This window comes from Coffea eugenioides, chromosome 4 (genome assembly GCF_003713205.1).
Source record: "Coffea eugenioides isolate CCC68of chromosome 4, Ceug_1.0, whole genome shotgun sequence".
Taxonomy (NCBI): Eukaryota; Viridiplantae; Streptophyta; class Magnoliopsida; order Gentianales; family Rubiaceae; genus Coffea; species Coffea eugenioides.
In genome coordinates, this window is record NC_040038.1 from 3,038,274 (window position 1) to 3,058,836 (window position 20,563).

The following is a 20,563-nucleotide window of genomic DNA, read 5'->3' on the forward strand; positions in this document are numbered from 1 at the left end:
ACGTAGACATTAGACCATGTCAATCCAAATGTAACATATCTCACTCCTCAAAATAACCGAATGTTTCGTCACATGCTTCTTCCCTTGTTTTTAGAAGTGCAAACGAGTCGAATTGAGTCAATTTATTTATAAAATAATAATTTATTTAATAACTAATAAAATATCAGGAATATACATATATAATGTTATCATTAAAATAAAAATAAAAAATAAATATATATAATCAAGTCATTTCGTGAACTTACGAGCTGAATATTTTTGAACTCGAGTTGCTTGAGTCATCCTAATTGTTTGGATTTTGTGAGCACTTGACTAGTACCACCTATTTCAACTTTTAAGGGCAAAGGCACACGCCACACCCAGGACCCTACTTACAAGTCCACGACTAGAATAATTATTTGGGATTTTTAAAAATAATATGATTAAAAAGTGATTAGAACTATAACAAAGTAATCATAAGATTTATTTATAGTACAGAGAGATATATTTTCCCAGATAATAATTTAATACTAGTATATGTTTGAATAGAAGGAAATTCACATGAGAAAGTGAAGTGTGAGAAAGCTAGGCAAGGGAGAAGGAAAATCTTTTTCCGAAACGTGTTTGATTATCGCAAAAAATTGAGAGAAATAAAAGGTTAGTAATAATTATCGACAATTATTAAAGGTTTTGTGTGTCTAATAATTATTTTTCCTCAAAATCCTGCAAATTTCGCAGGACACAAATGACTGGAAAGTGAGGAAAAGTGCAAAAAATTTGTTTAATATTCCCGTTCAACAAACACGCACCAAAAATAAAATCTCAATTTACCACACATTTCCCTGCAAAAATACCCAACTTTATTGGGGCAAAATAACGAGAAAAAAAATTTAAAAAAATGAGGTTGCAGGCGCCCTTTGGCCTTAACCACTTTGGGATGCACAAAAAGACACTCCGAGAAATGACGGGGGCAGCACTTCAATACTCCAAGAGTATATCCAAGAGGCTTCCAATTCAAACAACAGCCAATTACCACTAATATGCGGTTTCTAATAAATTCAAAAAACCTGCAGTAGTACGTCCTTAGTGATCTAATGACAGGAATCACTTATTATAACTCCCCTGGTTTAATTGGGCCTCACTTATATAGATTAAAGGATAAATAGAAATAATTTTAGTGTAAAAATTGTTGGTTTAAAAAAAAAACAAAAAAAAAGAGGCTGCCAGTTAATGCCTAAGGCCCACTTGTGCATACAAAATCAACTCCTCTCTCATTAATCCCGATTACGTCAATTAATTAATCATCCTGGTGACTTACTACTAATTCATATTAACTTAATTTGCACTATCCCCCGCCAGATTTGTCTTAATTATAATGAACTCCTATTTAGTTTCTTTCGCATTTCATTATTAGACTCTCAAAATGGTAATTCCAGAATTAACTACGTATAGAATTTCAATCACAATTCTAAATATCATGCTGACGGAAATTTCACTAAATCTATATTACAAAAAGGTAAATGATTAGTAGTATATAAGCTATTGTGAAATTTCGCATCAAAATTGACAAACATGCATTGATCTGTGTGGTGAATATGCAAATCGACCTTATTTATGATACATAAGATTGCCTAATCGAGGGAGTGTTAAGATAATAAATCAAATTGAATTAGCCATGTAAGAAGATATATGCCTTAAAATTTCACTTTCAAGTACCAAGAGACGCGAAGTCTCTCAGAACTTGAGAGTTTTGAATACGTTTGGTTTGAAAGTAACAGACATTTAGTCTACTTGCATCCAGATTAATCTTACGAGCCAAACAACAAACAAATTCATAAAATTCACATTTTATTTTCATCTCATCTCAAGGTATATAAGTAATTATTGATTGTTTATTTTCATTTCAAGATATATCTATCATTTTCTGTGAAAGATCTCCAACTAAGACACGAAATATTTTGTTTGGCACAAGTCTAAAAGTGTAGTACGTTCACAAAAAGAAAAAGGATAAAATGCATAATCACACACTTCTAGGAATTGCTTTTTAAAGCTTCCTCTAAACCTTGCGGAGTTGAGGGTATAGGAGACTGTAGTAATTATAGAAGTCTTGTGGGATGTTTTGTAATTTCAACAATCTTAAGGGAGCCAAGTGTAGTTAATCGCATGATCAGGAGAAGGGGGGGAAATATGATAGAATTAACAACGATGAAAACAAAGCAGCCTCAGTTCAAAAATACGTAACAGAAATCAGAGGGGGTCCCCACTTGCCATCCTGCGTCTCACGTCGTCTCCTTCTCCTTCTCCTTCGACAACATCTCCCACACACACACACACACTCACGCACTGAACCGTGAAATTTTAAAAAAAAAAATAAAAAACCTAATCCCTATCTGTGTTTGAATCAATCAACCTGATAGGAAATTACTTTACAGAGAGGAGCCACATTATTGACTAAAAAAATTAAATTTGATTGCCAAATTTTAATCTTCCAAACCAAAATTAAGGAAACCATTCATTCCTTGAGAAAAGCCTGAAAGCCCAAAGGACGACGTCGTCGTCTCTTATCTCCACGGGCAGTCTAACTTTTCGCCGCCGTGAGATGGCATTTTCTCCGCCGTCTCCAGTCGCGGCTTTCTTAGTTACAACAGCTCTTAGGGTTTCTCAACGCCACTTCCGATCTCTGTCCTCATCTCGCCGCAGGGCAGTTTCGTTAGATTGAGGAAGAAACGAAGGAAAATTTGCATTTGTACTATTATTTTGGATATTGGAGAATTATTGGTACTTTTTGGTCGGAGGGGAGGATGGGGTGGTCGTCAGGGGGTAAAGGTGGGATGGAGAAAGTGCGGAGGGTGCTTAGGACGGGGTATTTCATGCTGCTGATGATGGCGTCGCTGGTAGTGCAATCGGCGGCGGTGCTGGTGGCTATAGCGGACGTGCTGGTGCCCTGTTTTTTGATTCAGAGCTTCACCTGTGTAACGTGTTACAGTTTTAGAGAGCATTTGCGGAGATACGGTTTCAGGAGTTCATTAATGGATATTCCTTTGGTCTCCATCATCAGATCTCTCATCATCATCTGTAATTCCCGGCCCCAATTCTCTCTCTCTCTCACTCCCCCCTCCGAGTTTTTTTCCGTTTAATTTGTCAGTTAATTGATTTATTGATTGCATTTTTTATTTGTGTTCCTGTTTATTTATCTGCTTTTTTATAGTTGTAAAGAAATCTGCGTCTGGTTTTCTTTATTTTCTTTTTCCTTCTAAAACAGCTTTGTAATCGAATTAGTAGGCTTATTTAGTTAAATGATAGTTTCACTGAAGCATATAATGCATACTGATAACCGGAAGTTCATTAGTTGGAATATTGAGTAGCATAAAAAAAAGATAGAATTTTGAAAAAATTGTGTTTTTTCTTTGGTTGGAAAAATTGTGTTTGAAGTTTCTTCTGTGAAATAATAAAAGTTACTGGAGTCAACCTGATCGTGTGATAATTTGTGTTAATAGAGTTTTTAATAGTATATGGGAATGTGTATTTATTCAACTGCACATTTGATTTTGAAGTCTTCCGCTGCTCTGCTCAATTGCGAGTTGATGCTCGTGTGCTTCATACGTTTGCAGGTTCCTGAAATGGTTTTAATTCTGTGGTTTTGTTTCTATTGAAACAGGTGTGTATTCAATGTGTGATGGGCCTGCTCTTTCACATGGGCCGTATCTTGGAACTGTCACATTATGTTCTGTTGCTTCAGTTCTTCTTTTATCTGTAAAGGCTTGTATTTTTACTGTCAATTCGCAACTTGAGGCTGAAGCATCATCTTCTCTAACAAGGCAGAAGCTCCATTTAAAGAAGTCATGGGGTATGCCTGTGTTGTTTCTCTCATCTGTGGTGTTTGCTCTTGGCCATACTGTTATTGCCTATAGAACTAGTTGCAGAGCAAGGAGGAAACTCTTGTTTCACCGAGTTGATGCAGAAGCTGTAAGTCATGAAATTGTTGCATATTTAGTCCCCATAGATTTTTCTGGTCATTTTCCTTCAGTAATATACTTTGACACATATCTGAACCTTCACAGTAGCTGTTGATTATTGAACTGGAAATGTAGGATTTTAGCATGGTCTAAAGCTGATCATTTACTTGCTTGACAGGTTCTTTCTTGCAAAATTGTTTTCTCTGGTTATCAGAAAGTTCCACGATCACCCACTCCATCTGCCGGCAGAACACTACGAAGCGGCAGTGAAATGAAGCGAAAACCTGGATTATTAGCTCGCGATCAAGGGGATGTTCCAGTTAGATTACTTGCTGATATTGACAGCTTGTTCATGTCTTGCCAAGGGCTTATCCTTCATTACAAGCTTAGCACGCCTGGTTCACCTGCTCGTTCCTTGTCTTCTACCAGCTTTCTTGGCAAACAACCATTCAAAGTTTTACCCAAAGATCAGTATCATCTTCGCAGGAGCTTCAGTAATCAATTCAGTACCTCCTCACTCTCCACTCCTCTCTTAGATGGGTCTCCTACCTCCCCAGTTTTGTCTGAAGACATGCCTATCCTCAGCCTTGATGACACTGTTGATGATGATGAGGGCAGTAAATTGGGATCTCCAGTCTTAGAACCAGATTTGGAAGCATATGGACAGTTTGGGATTGTTTTAATACATGGTTTTGGTGGTGGTGTTTTTTCGTGGAGAAATGTGATGGATGTAATGGCTCGGCAACTTGGTTGTCCAGTCACTGCTTTTGACAGACCTGGTTGGGGATTAACATCAAGGCCACGGTGCAAGGATTGGGAAGAAAATCAGTTGCCTAATCCGTACAAGCTTGATACTCAGGAAATTCCTTTGCTCTTTGTAAAGATAGAGAACAAAAAGAATAGTGCAAGTTTGTTTCTGGTTCTTTAAGTTTGCATCTTATTGCTGTAGTTGAGCTTTTAGGCTTTCGTCTTTTCAGGTTGACTTGCTGCTTTCTTTTTGTGCGGAGATGAGGTTTGCTTCAGTTGTACTTGTTGGTCATGATGATGGAGGGCTACTTGCACTGAAGGCTGCGGAAAGAATCCAGTCGTCAGACAATCCCACTAGTGTTAGTCAGCATCTGAATCATAATGTCACTTTTTTTTTTTTTAAATAACTCTTATTTCTGGCAATTTTATCTGTTTTTTCATCAGTATTTATTGTAGTTAACAGGAACTTCATCATGCAGGTTGAAATCAAAGGTGTTGTACTACTGAGTGTAAGCTTGTCTAAAGAGATGGTCCCTGGCTTTGCTAGAATATTACTTAGGACTTCCCTTGGGAAAAAGCATTTGGTTCGTCCTCTACTGCGAACTGAAATCACTCAAGTAGTAAATCGGCGAGCATGGTATGATGCTACCAAGCTAACAACTGAAGTCTTGAGCCTATACAAGGTACTTAACTTCATTTCTCATCATTGATTCTCAGTGTCGGTAATGCGATAAAAATTGTTAGTTATTGATGCATATCTTGTAAACAGAACATTGTAGTTAATTTAACTACAATGTATATGCAGTTTTAAAACTGGCATTTATTATTAGGATCTAACATCCTTAATTTTCTCTTCTATTTATTGGTAGATTTATTTTATTTTATTTTTTTCCATAATGAAGATATGCCATGTTGTGAATATCTTGTTTAGCTTTACAATGTCTGCTGCTTTGGATTTGTGCATTCCCCATACTCACACATAAGATAGTTGTCGTCACAGTCATCTGTTGGGTTAAGAAGTTTTTCATTGCCAATTGGGAAGTGTCATCTAATTTTGTACGTAATCTTCAAGTTGATTAAGTTTTATTTGATTTGTTTACTTTTACACATCTGAGGAGGCATGAGATGATCATTGATGAATTCTATTCTTAACAATGTCCTGAAGGTGGAGCATTTCCATTGCTTTGGCTTTTTAGTCTCCCCAAGTTTCACTATGGCCTTGAGACATTTGGGCTGATAATTATGCTTAAATTAATGATCTATTTTAATGTGCACTTTTTTGGTTGAATCAGGCCCCATTATGCGTAGAAGGTTGGGATGAAGCTCTTCATGAGATAGGAAAGTTATCTTTTGAAACATTCTTATCGCCACAACATGCAGAATCTCTGCTTAAATCTGTTGAACAACTGCCAGTTTTGGTTATTGCGGGAGCCGAAGATGCCCTTGTGCCTCTAAAATCTGTTCAGGCTATGGCTTCAAAATTTGTGAATTCTGTAAGTTCCTTTCTGCTTTTCCTTTTTCCCTCATTTCTTCGTAGGTTGCTTTATCTGTATTCTTTTGAGCTATAGCCTTGGATTTCACCAAGATGACATTCTTGATGTCAGTATTGTTGGACAACAATAGATTACTAGATACCAGGGTGGTTAAACAAAAACTTGCCATAGGGACTATATGGGCGAAAAAAATACTGGATGAAGAAGTTAAACTTGATGTCTGGTGAATAATCCATAATCTAGCAGAAACTCTATTCTGGTGGAGAAGGCTTATGTTAGCTTTGGTCTACTGTGGTTTACGCGAGCATTTACCATGTGAACTAATGCAATTTCTGGTTAAACTAGAAACTTGCCCTTGGACAATAAGGGTGAAAATAATTGAGAATGAAGAAGTCGGGATGCAATACAACACAATCTCTGGGAACTGGTAATGGTACAAGATGATTATTGTGGCAGAGCCTCTACTCTGAGGGATAAGGCTTTTATTAGGTTTGGTCTGCTAAATTAGTATAGGAGTGGTTTACTTCAGCCTTTACCAACTTCTAGTGGGAATTACATTAGAACTATAATAGTTCTATGTAAACTCTCGCTAGTTTTTAAGTACATCTGTACAGCAAGGTGACCAGTGTTGAAAGTTTTGGAAAATGGGAAATTTTCAGCTTAAGTTGACTAATGTAATTGTACATGATTTTTGTTATTATGCAGAGACTGGTTGCAATATCTGGTTGTGGCCATCTTCCGCATGAGGAGTGTCCCAAGGCATTACTAGCAGCTATATCACCCTTCATAAGCAGGCTTATATTAAATCCGGATTTGCAGAGTCAATAGAGTGCTTTGATTATTCTTTTGACGTGCAAATAGCTAGTGTTTTTTTGGCTTCCTCTTTTTCCTTTCTCCTCTTAAAATTTTTTCTCTTTCGGCCGCCTCTATCTTAGGTTATGTTTCTGCTTCAAAAGGAAGAGTATAAGCGCATCTCTCCTTTTGGGCAATTTTTCATATTAGTTTGGCGCTACCCTGATTCTTTTGGTTTTGGAGCTTTCTCAAACTTGTATACTCTCTCTTCGTCTCGACCTTTTTCTGATTGGTAAGGGCTAATTATCCTTGTGTAAGCTTGTTGAACAGTGAAGTAAAACCAATCTTTGTACATGTCTTTAGATGAAATTTAATGCAATTTAGTTTTGTTAGAAAGACTTGAATGCAATTTAGTCTTCAGAAAGTTCTTTCTCCCTCCCCCGTGTAGCTTTTATGTTTTGGGCAAGGTGGTGAACAAGTGAGGTCTTGTAATTTTTTTATTTTTGAAAAATTCAGACTCTTACTCTTTATATTAGTGATATTCTTATCTCCCTCCTCTCTCTCAGCGATGCCTATCTTTGTATTATGGGTGTAGACTCTTACTCGATACCTAACGTCAATGCTAACAAAGAGTGTTTGGTAGGCAAGTAAATGGCTAACATATAAGCATTCAGTTAGTTTGGCATTATTTTCGGCTTATTCATTTTTGAGCAAGTTTATTTCATGTGTTTCTGGTAAATGAATCTTTGTTGACGTGAAACAAGCAATGAATGGCCTAAAAGGACGAGGTGAATCAAAATGGACTTAAATGTTGGATTCATGAATCCAGTACGTTAAATAAAGTGACTGGAGTTGTTGAAGAACAGACATCGTGCAAGATTCTTTCTTTGGAGACACTAATGGAGCTGCACAAATAAACAACAATCACGCAGAAAATAAACAATTTCCAGCCAAGAAGAGAGCGAAAAATTTTCCACGATTAAATAACAATACCATAATATTCGTTTTTAGTTGGTCAAAAGCACCACTTTTGGCCGCCCAATTTAATATTTATCCTTCCATTTCACTATAGCCCTTCTCTGGAAACTGTTCTACCTGCTTTAACTGCCCTAATTTCATGGGATAATTTCAGAAACCTCCCTTGAGGTTTTCAGCAATTATAGAGAGCTCTCCTCAAGTTTCAAAAATTACACCTACCTTCCTCGCTTCTAAGGTTTATGTAACAATATAGACCCAATAACTTATATTTTTTCACAAATATTCTAAAATACCCTTCTTCTAGAGAACAAGACAAAACAAAACAAGGTTTAATCTTTAACTTCTTGTTCGTGGCATAGTCATTGAAGCACACAAAGTCTAATGAATCCAACTCATCTCAAAATTCATTACTTGCTAATTCTTGCCTAATGCAACTCACTACCATCACTACCAATACTAAACCAAAAAATGCTTTTATGTCCATAAGAGCATAATTCATCATTGCTCTAGTACTCTTAGAAATAGAGCCAAAATTCTACTTTCATAGTAAAACCACAATCAATAGGCAAATAAAAGAGAGAATCAATTAGTTTTTTAATTGCTAGATTTTTTTTGTTTAACAAACATAATAGTCACTTCTTTATCTTCCAACTCTCAATTTCATTTTTTCCCTATATTGCTGCCACCTTTTTCATCTTCCCCTAGTTTAACAATAAAATCCACTGTCTGCACCTTGTTAATTTGGTAACTTGAATTGGCTAACATTTGTAAAGAGTAAAATTTTTTTTTACAAAAATAAAGGGTCTATAATTTTTATAGTAAGAAAGAGACAGAAAGACAAAAAAGTACAGATAAATTTTAGAAATGGTAAAAAATTGATGGTGGTGTGATTGGTAACAATGGAGTGCAGTATTTGGCGAAAGAAAAAAACAGTTATAGGAGAAAAGCGAGGAGTGTGAGAGAGATGGAGGGAAGGAGAAAGAGATGAAAATTAGAAAATTGATAGAAATTATATTTTGAGATTAAAAAATGACAAGTAGAATAATAAGAAATATTTTTCGGTTTTAAATATCCCTTTATGAATTAAGTAGAGGACATTTTAGTCATTTAATTGAACTAAGAGAGGTCTATGTAATTATTGAAACCTCGGAGGAGCTGAGTGAAATTATCAGAGGAGGTTTCTGCAATTATCCCTAATTTCATTGTCCCTAGATATATTTTGCTTGTCATTAATGCTTTGGTCCCTAAACTAGATGCTAAAACTTTCAAGCATCCGACCACTCTACGCCCTAACGCTTTGTTCTTCTCCCATTTAGATGGAGGGTAGAGCAGGAAAGGGGTTTGTTGGAGATTTGGGGATTGAAGCGTACGGTTTGTTATCAGGGAGAGAAAAAAGGATTCACACACAACAATTTAAAGACACCCCATATTGGTTTCATCAAGTATAAGCCCCTCAATTTCTATTAGCCGGACAGCAGAGAGCAAAGAGATCAAAGCCAAAACCAGCACCTGTGCTACAAGCTTGCTAGCAAGCATCAGAAACATAAGTGCTACAAACGGATTAACTAGTGAACCAGGACATTAGCGTAAACTTCTTTGATAGCAAGACTAATTCCTGTATAGCAATTTGTCATCTAAAGTAAATCTAAAAGTTCCAAGATTCATCAACCAAAAACCAAAAACAGAGAAATTAAATTGCAAGTCTCAGCTTTCTATTGTGTCATGCAGGGGGAGAAGATTGTAGCCTCTCATGACAAGCATGGTTTTTAAAACTAAAAGTCAAATGGCAAAGCAAACTGAAAAACTACTCCTTGGAGGACTTGTTGATCAGGGACTTGTGGATGTGGGGGATAACTCCACCACCAGCAATTGTTCCTTTGATAAGGGTATCAAGTTCTTCATCTCCGCGGATTGCAAGCTGTAAATGCCTCGGCGTAATACGCTTCACCTTGAGATCCTTGCTTGCATTCCCTGCTAACTCCAAAACTTCTGCAGTCAAATACTCCAATATTGCTGCAGTATAAACTGCTGCTGTAGCTCCAACCCTTCCATTAGCAGCAACTCGAGTCTTAAGTTGACGATGAACTCGACCAACAGGAAACTGCAGTTATTGCATTCAAAATAATAGAAATAAGAGGACTCGCACACTGCAATTCTTCCATGAGACCAAACAGGAAGAAAGACAATAAAAATGCCGAGGATCTGGAACTATTTATGACCATAAAATAATAGACTCAAATACAAACAGCCAAAAAACACTTGCAGTCGTAACAATTTTTTTGCAGTCTTTTGGAAATCCATGCACTTGCAAGTCCATTATCATGGTAGGTCTACAACTAGATCTAGCATGCCTTGGTATACATGATACCAGTATGTACAGATAAATATCATCGGCTGACCAATGTAAAGCATGTTCTACTATGACATAGTATACAAACTGAGAGTTACTTCAAAGGGAAAATTGTTCAAGCCATACCTTAAGCATATTGCTAACACATTCAAAAACATAAGCCATCAAGGCCACAAAAGGCTGTCTTAGGCAGGAAAAGAAAAATTTGTCTATTGTATCCTTCACCTTTAACTGTCCATTCAAACTCCAAAACACTTGACTTTTCTCATGCTACATTTTCACCAATGTGTTTAAAGAAAAGGGGGTGCTGATATGCCTATTTATTTTAACCCTCGAGAAGGGCAAACCAAACTGAGCATGGTAATTGTGGAAACATCCAAAGTAAGACTTTAACTAACAGATACCTCCAAAAATAATTTTTTGAAATTCGGATTCTGCATAATTGAGTATAATGTCCACAAGGATGATGGCTATCCAACTTGTTACATTCTTGACCGTTAACAGTAGAAAAACGCCAACTAGTGATAATGGTTCAAAATTAGCACACACCAACAGTTGGAGAGCCTTTCTCTCATTGATGCACTAAGTTTGGATAGCAAGTGTGAATGATGGTTTCAATTGTCATGATCCTAATCCATTCGCTATCATAATTCTCCCAATGTGCTTCCACATTAAACCAAAAACTAAAACACAATAGACAATTCCAAATTGAATGACTTATCCCGTAAGGCATCAAGAACTTCAAACCAGTCACCTCAAAGCTCCTTAGATAAATCAAACCAAAATAATCACATTGCACAACCTACCGAAAAATGTGAAAGCCAGAATTATTACTCACGAATTAATAGGTATTATTATTACCCTTGACAGGGCCACCTTATTATCTAATTTTCCAAAGGCAAAAAAGATACACTAACACTACAGAGAAAGTACACAAACAAGAGCTAGAATGTGAAGATAGTCCGTCCTCTAAACCTTTACTTATTTTTAGAAGAACATGATAGCTATAACCATCAACCATAGATTAACGATTACAGATGTTGACTGCTACCATCTTGTCGAATCTTAAACTCATTGACCGCGACACACTTGCCACATCAAATGGTCTCTAAAGGCAGCAAATATTACACTGACAATCCTAAAAAAGCGAATCCTCCTACTTTCTACTTAGCTAATGATGAAAAGACGAAGGTATGAATGTAATTTCTGATTATAAAGTAGGAAACTATGGAGCTAAAACCGATCATAGCACAAATTTAAAGTTGCAATATCCAATTAAAAGGGTAAAAAAAAAAAAAGAAGCAAATGATCGGACTTTTCAAACCCTAGCACAGAAAACTCATCTGGATTAAAAAACGTCAACAAATACTTTTATATGGGGTAAAGTCAAGAGCGAAGAAGGGGGTGAGGACCTGGAGACCAGCGCGAGAGGAACGAGAGACAGGCTTCTTCTTGTCCTTATCCTTGTTCAATTTCCCCGTTATCAAACCCTTTGCTCCTTTCCCCGACATTTTAAAACCCTAGTTTAGCTTCTAAGAAACAACCGATTCTGATTTTTGACAGAATTTTTAAGCTTCGAGGCGCGGTTAATTGATGATTGGGAGCAATTGCAGAGCTAAGCGAAGGAGGAGAAATTCCGAGTGGCGACTTTGGATCGGGGTCGACGTGCAACGATGATAATTATTTTATTTCTGGAAGATTTGTATTATTACGCAACTACCCTTATGCTTTTGCAAGAATTACTTGCAAGGGATTTCAATCCTACGTGGATTTTTTTTTTGGGTGTATAGATAAATCCAGAGGCGGCCAAAGTATCAACTAATCATCGTGGGCCACGTTATCAACTTAACATCAAAGTATGTTGCTTTTTGGGGTATTAGTCGCCACGTCAAGATGGAGTTTCAATGACAGCAAACAGCCCATTCGGCCCTCCAACTTTTAACCATCTCATACTTTTGTTTTGATTCTCTAACTAACTAATACTACTAGCATTTTAGCCTTTTGAATTTTACATCAAAAGAATGGGTAAGGATTATAATATGTCTTTTTTTTTTTTTTTTTTTGGCCAAGAAATATTATTATATTACTCTTATTGATCGGCAGAGAAATTGCACACAAGTCAAGAAACCGAATACATCCTAGCCAACGCCCAATTGTTTTGGTTTTGGGGTGCATGAATGAAACCTTGCTCCGACTATACCCACAACCTCACGAAAGAGTACAATAATAATAATGTCAATTTATTTATGATAAAGCTAAAGTTCAGCTATGAAAGGCAATGGCAAGCCAAGAACACGCGATCGATCATCCTCTCCTCCGAGCTTTTTCACTAAATTGCCATGCTGAAAGAAGATTATGATATATGGGGCTGATGTTGAACTTGACTGCATCGTTAAGTTCTGGTTATCAAACTTTGGTATCATTGAAAGCAGATGGCAATTATGAGACTGAGATGTACCAGCATCTCTCTCTGCCCACACGAATAGGCAAAACATGCAGGGAAGAGAAAAAACGCAGAAATAAAAAAAAGTGCACTTCAAAACATATTTTTATTTTTTCTGAAAAAAAGCCCGATAATATATAAATATCCAAGGCATACACAACTAGCCTATCAGGTAACACCTTAAGACAAAAGACACTTGTACTGTAGAGTATAGTCAAACGCCTTTCTCCACTCCTTCAGCAGGCTCCTTTACTTCGGTAAGATTGATCCCCTCAACCATTTCGGCTACATCTTCGGCCGCATCATCCTTCACCTTGTCACTGGGTCCATTTGCCAAATTTGTCTCCTCCTCGTTTTGATTCAATATCTGCCATATTCTAATAGTCCCATCTTCAGAGCCAGAAGCATAAGATTCACCCCCTGGAGAGAACCGGACACAGTGCACAGGACCATGATGACCCTTATTGCAGGCTATAACAACACAAGATACAATTAGAATTAGGGTTCCATGTAATTCCAGCAGAAGTACAAAACCAGGTTTAATCTTTCCAAAGATCAATAGTACGATGTCTAAACTTAGAAACTTTTATTGCAGAATTTTATTATCACTTGCAAACTCCAATACTAGGAACAAAATTAGTAGCAATTGAAGATGACGTTAGAACTTAGCTGTAATCCTATTATAGTAGTACTTCAAAAACGGCCACAGAAAAAGCATTTAAAAGCTTTTCAGGTTTCGAACGCTCTAGATACACCATGTTGTTGTCACTAAAACGGCATCAAACATTACTTTCTTATCCTAATCGCTGCTTGTCCTAATACTTAGCAATTCCATCCCCCTTAAAGCACTCGGGTACCAAAATGAAACAATGACATGAGAACACAAACGGACCATAAAACTTGAAACAACAACTTCCACACTATACAACGAAAGAAGCATAGCAGCAGGAGACCAAATGGTGTGTCTGAAACAGGCAGATTTATTTGACTGCCTACCAATCGCATTTAAGGCATTATCTTTTGCCATAGTCCCCACAAACCAAGAGAACTCCATATTAGACGAAAATACAGAGAAAGAGAAGGGTCAAATAAAAGGGACCCCCACCCACAAAGAATGAGGCATTGGATTCGACCCAACTTCTATCATCCTCTACTAAGAGAGGATGCAGCAAGCACTGTACAAGGTCAAAGATTCATACCAATTTCTGCACCAGTGTGAAAATCAAAGACATGAACCCACATGTCTTCACCTCCAGCAACAAACTTATTCCCAAATCTGGGTTCCAAGGAAGCTGATTCCATATTGCAAGGCATGTCATAACTCCTCACCAATCCAAAGCTGGTCAACAAATAAACAAATCATCGGCCATACCAAATCAAAAGATAGCAGAAGCCATGATTGACAAATTTGCTTCAGTATACAAATTAGTAAGCTAACGTACTGATTTGCATCCCAAAACTTAACAGTGGAACCATCGACTGTTGTTATATAGCGGCCATCATGACTCACTTCAGTACTAGTTACAGCTGACTTGGTCTCGAGTGTTCTGACAATTTTTCCACTTCTGACATCCCATAACCTACAGCACAATTGTTATGTAAAATGATAAAACTAAAGAACTTGCACAATAAGTCAAAAACTTCAATGATGACAGTTGAAACTCTTAAAAAAGGGATCAAGAATAACACCCAACTTCAAACAGAGAAAATTCAAGCGACTAAAATGTGCAGATGGTGTTACCAGCACATAATTAGAATCCAATTCGAAATCTATTGAAAAAACAAAGAAGGCAAGCAAACCACATCCAAAAGGTAAAAGAAAAAGGTCCCCTGAAAAAGGCTGCTTCAATTCTTCTCTTTTCTGTGTGCAACAGGGAGAGGGGGGATTGTGAAAAATTTTAGTATTTCATCTCACCTGGCAAACTTTGCCAGGAAAGTTTATACCAAAAAAAAAGGTAAGGTAACAGCTCGAAGAATCTTTTCCTCTTTCCTAATGTTCTTTTCACCAGAATTAGGGATGTGTTAGAATTATCTCACTACATATGTTCTATCGAACAATAATACTGACTAATTTGGTTCTAAAATGTTTATCCATCTAGGTTCTCATGCAAAGTTTAAATAAAGTAGGGAAAGAATTATAGCTAACCACAACAAACACCTAAGAACCTGGGGTGGAGTACATCATCTATTATTTTTCATCCACATACCTCACACCACCGATATCCGTGCATGAACTTAATATACTTTGGTCGCTATGAAGCCATGCAAGAGTTCTAACTGAACCAGGAGAATCATGAACTTCCCTTGGTGGTGCATCTGGTTGGTTTAAGTCATATATTCGAAGAATCTTTTCAAAACCACCAGTGAGTAGTAGGTGTGTATCCTGCAAGAGCATCAAAAGTCAATTTTGTCAATGTCTTAAAAATCTTACAGGGTATACTGAACTAAAATATTATTGCACTTGCTTATTTGCGTAATGAATAAGACATGCACTAAGGGCTTGACATTTCTTAGGATAAGCAAGAAAAGATTACCAATGGTTCATACTCAAGGAAGGGAAACACCCCTAACTTATAAAAGCACCACAAAAAGTTCTATAAGCATAAACCTGGAAGGTAGGTCCTCAAAAGGCTTCATGAGCAAAAGGATCAAAAGATATCAAATTATAGCAAATACTGATAAAAAAATGTATGTTAACTAGGCCACCTTTAAGGTTCTATGAACTTCTTTAACATGACATGCTTAGAACTATTTGAAGCTTTCCACATCATCAAGTCCGTCTTCTAGTTGAACTTTATGCTAGAAAAAATGAAGCTTTTAACAAACTACAACGTATCCAAAAATAGTTGCAATATTTAGCACTTGAAGATATACCAACCAAGAAAGTGTGTGCTTTAAGGAAAAGAATATATCAACTAAAAAGTCACAAGCCCCACAATCCAGTCAATTAAAGAGAAGAACATTCTCAAAAGCTCCAAATGCTACAGTCCAACTAGAAACATGAATGATATTTGAGAAACTCTTAACAGGTTTAAAAACTACACATACTCATTTACTTAGGGCAGAAGGACGACCTAAAACTACCTCCCTGCTCAAGTTAATGGAAAATGCATAGGGACAACAGCAACTCAAATTTTCACAAGCAAAAACATTACAGCAATAGGGAAGGCAAACCCAAACAAGCAGCTAGTATACAGCAAAAGAAGAATTGCTCAGAATGATAGTCAGCTCAATACAAAATGCTTGAAACGTAATTGCCTCAAGACGTCAAGTAACAACCAGTCACCTCTGAAAAGGAGCATGCCCGAACTATGTGTTTGTGCTCAAATGAATGCAATTCATCCCCACTTAATGCATCCCATAGTTTCCTGTAAAAAACAGTCAGCATTTATGAACAGAAAATGTACACTGCCAACCCTACAGCTCTCGACCACAATTCTAGAATATAAGACATCACATAAGCATGTTGGATGCTGATGATTTTGTTCTGCTGTCAAAAAGGCTTTCACACAAATAATTATTCAATTGAAACTATTTGAGTCAGGAAAACGATTTACTCTAATTTCAGGAAAAAAAAAAAGCAATCATTACCTTATGAGAACACATTAGATAAGATACTTGCATCCCAGAAATCAAAGAGAAACAGAAACAGCTACTTACGCACTGAAATCAGCAGATGCAGATGCAGCACGTAGAGCAGGTTTATCCAAACAACAACTCCAAACTGCACCTTTATGCCCTTGAAAGGTTCCAATCCAATCACCAGTCTCTCCATTTCTCAACATTGGATTGGAATCTGACATGAAAATAAACTAGTAATTAACCACAGTCTATTCTCTTATACTCAATAACCTTTTAACTGAATACAATAACAACCATCTCTTGACAATATTGCTTTATACTTTCAGATAACAGGTTTCATAACAAAACCTCGCCATCCCTACTTCTGGATTATTTTTTAATTTTTTTTAAAAGGAGTTCTATACTGTACCATCAAAATCAAAATCAACATTCATTTTCATGAAAACCTAACAGTAGTTTTTGGTCAAGTGTCGAGTATTCAAATGTCAAATGACCAGGATAAATGTTTCTTGGTATACCACTAGGAACATGATAAAAAAGATACAAAGATAAATCTGCATAAGTAAATCTTGGAAGCCATTGGTAAGTATCTTGGCAAGTCACTTAATCATACCTGACCTAAAAAATATCATTTCATTTTACTGGTCACAACCCATAGCAAGTTGAGAGGCCAAAATGCCACACCTCATTATCATAGCTCAGTGAATCACACTTGCTTGCGATATATATACTGCCCAATATGTAATAGAAAGAGACCTCCCCAACAAGTGAAAAAAAGTAATCAGACATCAAGAAAATTGATTGCGAGTAAGTATTTGGGGTCTGGAGATTACAAAAAGGAGCTTACACAGTCATTCAAACGTTACTTACACTCATGATAGCAACAGACTGGCTGTATATTTCATGGCTAGAAACAGTAGCTAGTTCCAAGTACGAATTGGTACAAATGACCGTGATATCATGGACCAAAAGGGTTAAATTAAAAAAATCTTAAGGTAGTTATGAGAATTAGAACATGTCGTGTAGGTGCAACTGAAGACAAAGGACTTGATAAATAGACAAATAAAAAGAGATGGCCAAAAAGGTTCTTTCTGGAAAGATTACTGTAACTTTTTACAATTAGCTGCAATTTCAAATTGGAATGGTGAACTCCCTACTACATCTGCCTATAAGCTGACTTTGACATGAATACTGAGCAAGTGAAAGACAAACTGGACCTGGTTATGAAAATAACAGGACCTAACGATAAAGATATCATAGCGATGGCAATTACTGCTAAAGCCCAACCTAAATCCCAACTCTACAAAATAAAGAAAACCAAAGAATTCAATTCGCCAAGGATTCGAGCAAGGATATTGAGACTGAAGTACATATCCTTTCAGAATGCCCAAAAGCCTAATGGTCGGACAAATTTGTTAGCTCAGGAAGCTGCAAATGAACAAGATTTGCTCAATTTACAAGAATGGGTAAGTGTGAATATGAAGGAAAGGCTAGAGATTAGGTCGGTGCTATCCGTTTCCTTTCTTTTAATTCTGGTAGCAATTAACTGGGAATGCTTTTGAATACTCATTTGCGTAATTAGCTGGGAATCCTTTTGAATATTCATTTGCTTGGATAGTTGGAAGGAAGAGAACATAGAGGCCATCAAACGTCAAAGCAGTAATCCATTCATTATAATTCTCCTAACCATTAACTAGCAGGGGAAACCAGATTGCTAAAATGTACACACAAATATGATGAACTTGTAAAATTCGTATCAACAAACTAGATTGCTCAACTAAAACCGGGAACTAGTGTTCAAATTCATATGTCTAAATAATTCTGGAAAAAGGAATTACCCTTGCTCGCACTAATGAGGAAGAACCCATCTGGAGTAATTGGGCTGTAAAACAAATCCACAACCGGACGAGAATGACCATGGCAAACAAGGGGAGCAGCACCCTTTTTCTTATCCATTACTTAACCGATCCAGCGAAAAAGAAAAAAAAAATGAAAGAAAATTATAACTTTTTTCTGTAAAAGTGTATCTTTTTCAAATTCAAAAAAAATCTAAAGTCCAAATTATTTAACCAGAAAATCACACAAATTCCCTGATCCCAAATCAATCACTTGTAATACCACCACAGCAATCACTTGTAATACCACCTCTTTTTTCCCCACTCTTAATACAGTGACAATTGACCCCTAAAAAACCCACAATTGCCTCCGCAAATTAAACCCCAAAAAAAAAAGTTTTTTCTACCTTTTAGATTTTGATTTTTTTATCATACACAGCAAAATCAGCTATACGTATACTGGCGTACATGATTCGTCAGTATAACAACGATTGGTGGCAAATTAAAACAGGAAGAAACCCTAATCAGAGGATAATTCAATTAAGTTGTGATTGGATTTACACCTCCTAATCAGATCAAGTTTTATTTGTGAAAGAAAAGGGAAAAAATAAAAAGAAAAAAAATACTCTAAAAATTCACACTACATAACTAGATGTAGGGCTGGGCGCAAAGCAGCTTGAGAGGCGAATGGTTGCCTTTTATACAGTCGAGAAATTCGTCAGAGTGTTGCCTTTTTTCCAAAATAAAAAATTTGTGATTTTATAAGAAGAAACCTTAATTTCTTATCAAATTATGGACTTACCCAGGAAAAGCTGTCTGGCTGGAATGGAAAAAGGAAAAATAATAATGAGTCGCACATATCCTTATACTATATAAGATTGAGTTTTGGTCAAAGAGTAGGTTGGATTTCAACCGCATAGGTGGGGCTTTTTGGAAATGTAAAATGTTGTGTATTAATTTAAAAACTTTAGGTACAAGTTAACGAAGTATGTATTTGGATATGTTTACTGAAATGACCCCATTTTAATACATTTAAAGTTGTCATTGATGAGCCATCTGGGTATTGATGGAATGTGTAATTAGTGTGCAACCGTTTTTGCATTATGTACAACCCATATATACTTGTGTGTTGGTGTAATTACCGGAATATTTCTTAACTACCAATAATTCCGCTTTTCAACTGCAAATAACCGTTTGAGATGTTGCTTTGTCTAAAACATTTGAATGGCAATCGGATTTAGGAAATGAACCAATGATTTCTCTATCAATGGCAGAAACTCATTTCTCTATCATTTATAATCTGCATTTATGAGTCACAAACGTTGGTCATTTTATTCCCTTTCAGTTTCAGGAGTTAAGTTTTCCCTTTTTGCCTTTGTCTACAACGATTTGCCTCATCGTTTTCTCTTCCATCCGAGCTCAACTCTGAAATTACCTATTATTTCGTCATTAATTACATCCAATTCAATTGCCGAACCGTTGGTATCTTAATGTCTAAACGGTTGATTATCAGTTTCTCCCTGTTCGCATTTTAGGATTGAGATAATTCTATCTGGCTTCATACTAATCAGCTCATAATGCTCTTCAGTCCCAACTACTCTTGGTGGTTCAACGTGAGATTAGATTTCACCGCCCCCAATTTTTCAGTTTCTCCCTTAATTTTGTCGGTGTGTTTTTAGTACCTACAATTAGCGACTCTTATCGCGTTGCCTAACCGCAATATAGCATTTTTCGCGTAACCTAACCCTAATTGGTCTGGGTTGGTTATAATCTTATAGGTTTGGAGCAACAGCAAGAAAGAGTTCTCGGTGGGGATTCCGGAATAAGGTTAGTTTTCTGTGTTGCTCTGCCTTTCTGCATTATCAACGACCTTCAATTTGACACAGTTTTATTGTAATACTGTGTGAATTGATTGATTATATCGTTTATCTTTTCATACTCAGTTTTATTTATTCTCACAATGTACTATCATTTGTTCAACAAAAAAACTTCCTTCCTCACAGGTACTAAACACCCGCGCAATGCGCGGGCACTCCTCCCTAGTTAACTCGATATATTCAGGAGTGGTTGAAATTTTTGAGTCACTTACAAGTCTCCAATATTTAATGTGTTGGGATAGTAAATTATTTGAGATAATTTTTTTAAAAAAGATACTATAGCATTTTTTTAATGTGTTGTATGTGAAATAAAAAAATAATTGAAAAATGTGTTGATAATGCAAGTAAGTCAGTGTGTGTAAATAAAATAAAAATAATGTGTAATCTGAATTTTTGACTTGGGTTGTAAGGTTTATTTACTATCATATGTTTGGATAAAAGATTATTGAAAATATTATTTGAAATAAATACTATAACATTTTTTATAATACAATATATGAATGTTAAATAAAAGGTGATTGAAAAGATAAA

At 36.4% G+C, this 20,563-nt stretch overlaps 3 protein-coding genes across 3 annotated transcripts; 1 reads left to right on the plus strand and 2 right to left on the minus strand.

The window, feature by feature from the left end:
• The first annotated feature begins 2,292 nt into the window (after window positions 1–2,292).
• Window positions 2,293–7,363, plus strand: LOC113768367. The gene is made up of 7 exons (XM_027312697.1): window positions 2,293–3,054; window positions 3,638–3,945; window positions 4,114–4,794; window positions 4,913–5,041; window positions 5,162–5,365; window positions 5,975–6,175; window positions 6,881–7,363. The coding sequence occupies exons 1-7, from the start codon at window positions 2,781–2,783 to the stop codon at window positions 7,001–7,003; spliced, it is 1,920 nt and encodes a 639-aa protein (XP_027168498.1). The 5' UTR covers window positions 2,293–2,780; the 3' UTR covers window positions 7,004–7,363.
• A 2,074-nt stretch (window positions 7,364–9,437) lies between these two features.
• Window positions 9,438–11,961, minus strand: LOC113768405 (probable histone H2A variant 3). Its single transcript, XM_027312745.1, has 2 exons — window positions 11,708–11,961; window positions 9,438–10,046 (listed from the first exon to the last, which is right to left on the minus strand). The coding sequence occupies exons 1-2, from the start codon at window positions 11,804–11,806 to the stop codon at window positions 9,750–9,752; spliced, it is 396 nt and encodes a 131-aa protein (XP_027168546.1). The 5' UTR covers window positions 11,807–11,961; the 3' UTR covers window positions 9,438–9,749.
• Window positions 11,962–12,815: 854 nt separating this feature from the next.
• Window positions 12,816–18,821, minus strand: LOC113768108 (serine-threonine kinase receptor-associated protein-like). The gene is made up of 7 exons (XM_027312350.1): window positions 18,159–18,821; window positions 16,399–16,534; window positions 16,025–16,106; window positions 14,946–15,121; window positions 14,181–14,318; window positions 13,938–14,077; window positions 12,816–13,209 (listed from the first exon to the last, which is right to left on the minus strand). Exons 1-7 carry the CDS (start codon window positions 18,274–18,276, stop codon window positions 12,953–12,955), a joined length of 1,047 nt encoding a protein of 348 aa, XP_027168151.1. The 5' UTR covers window positions 18,277–18,821; the 3' UTR covers window positions 12,816–12,952.
• Window positions 18,822–20,563: the final 1,742 nt, after the last annotated feature.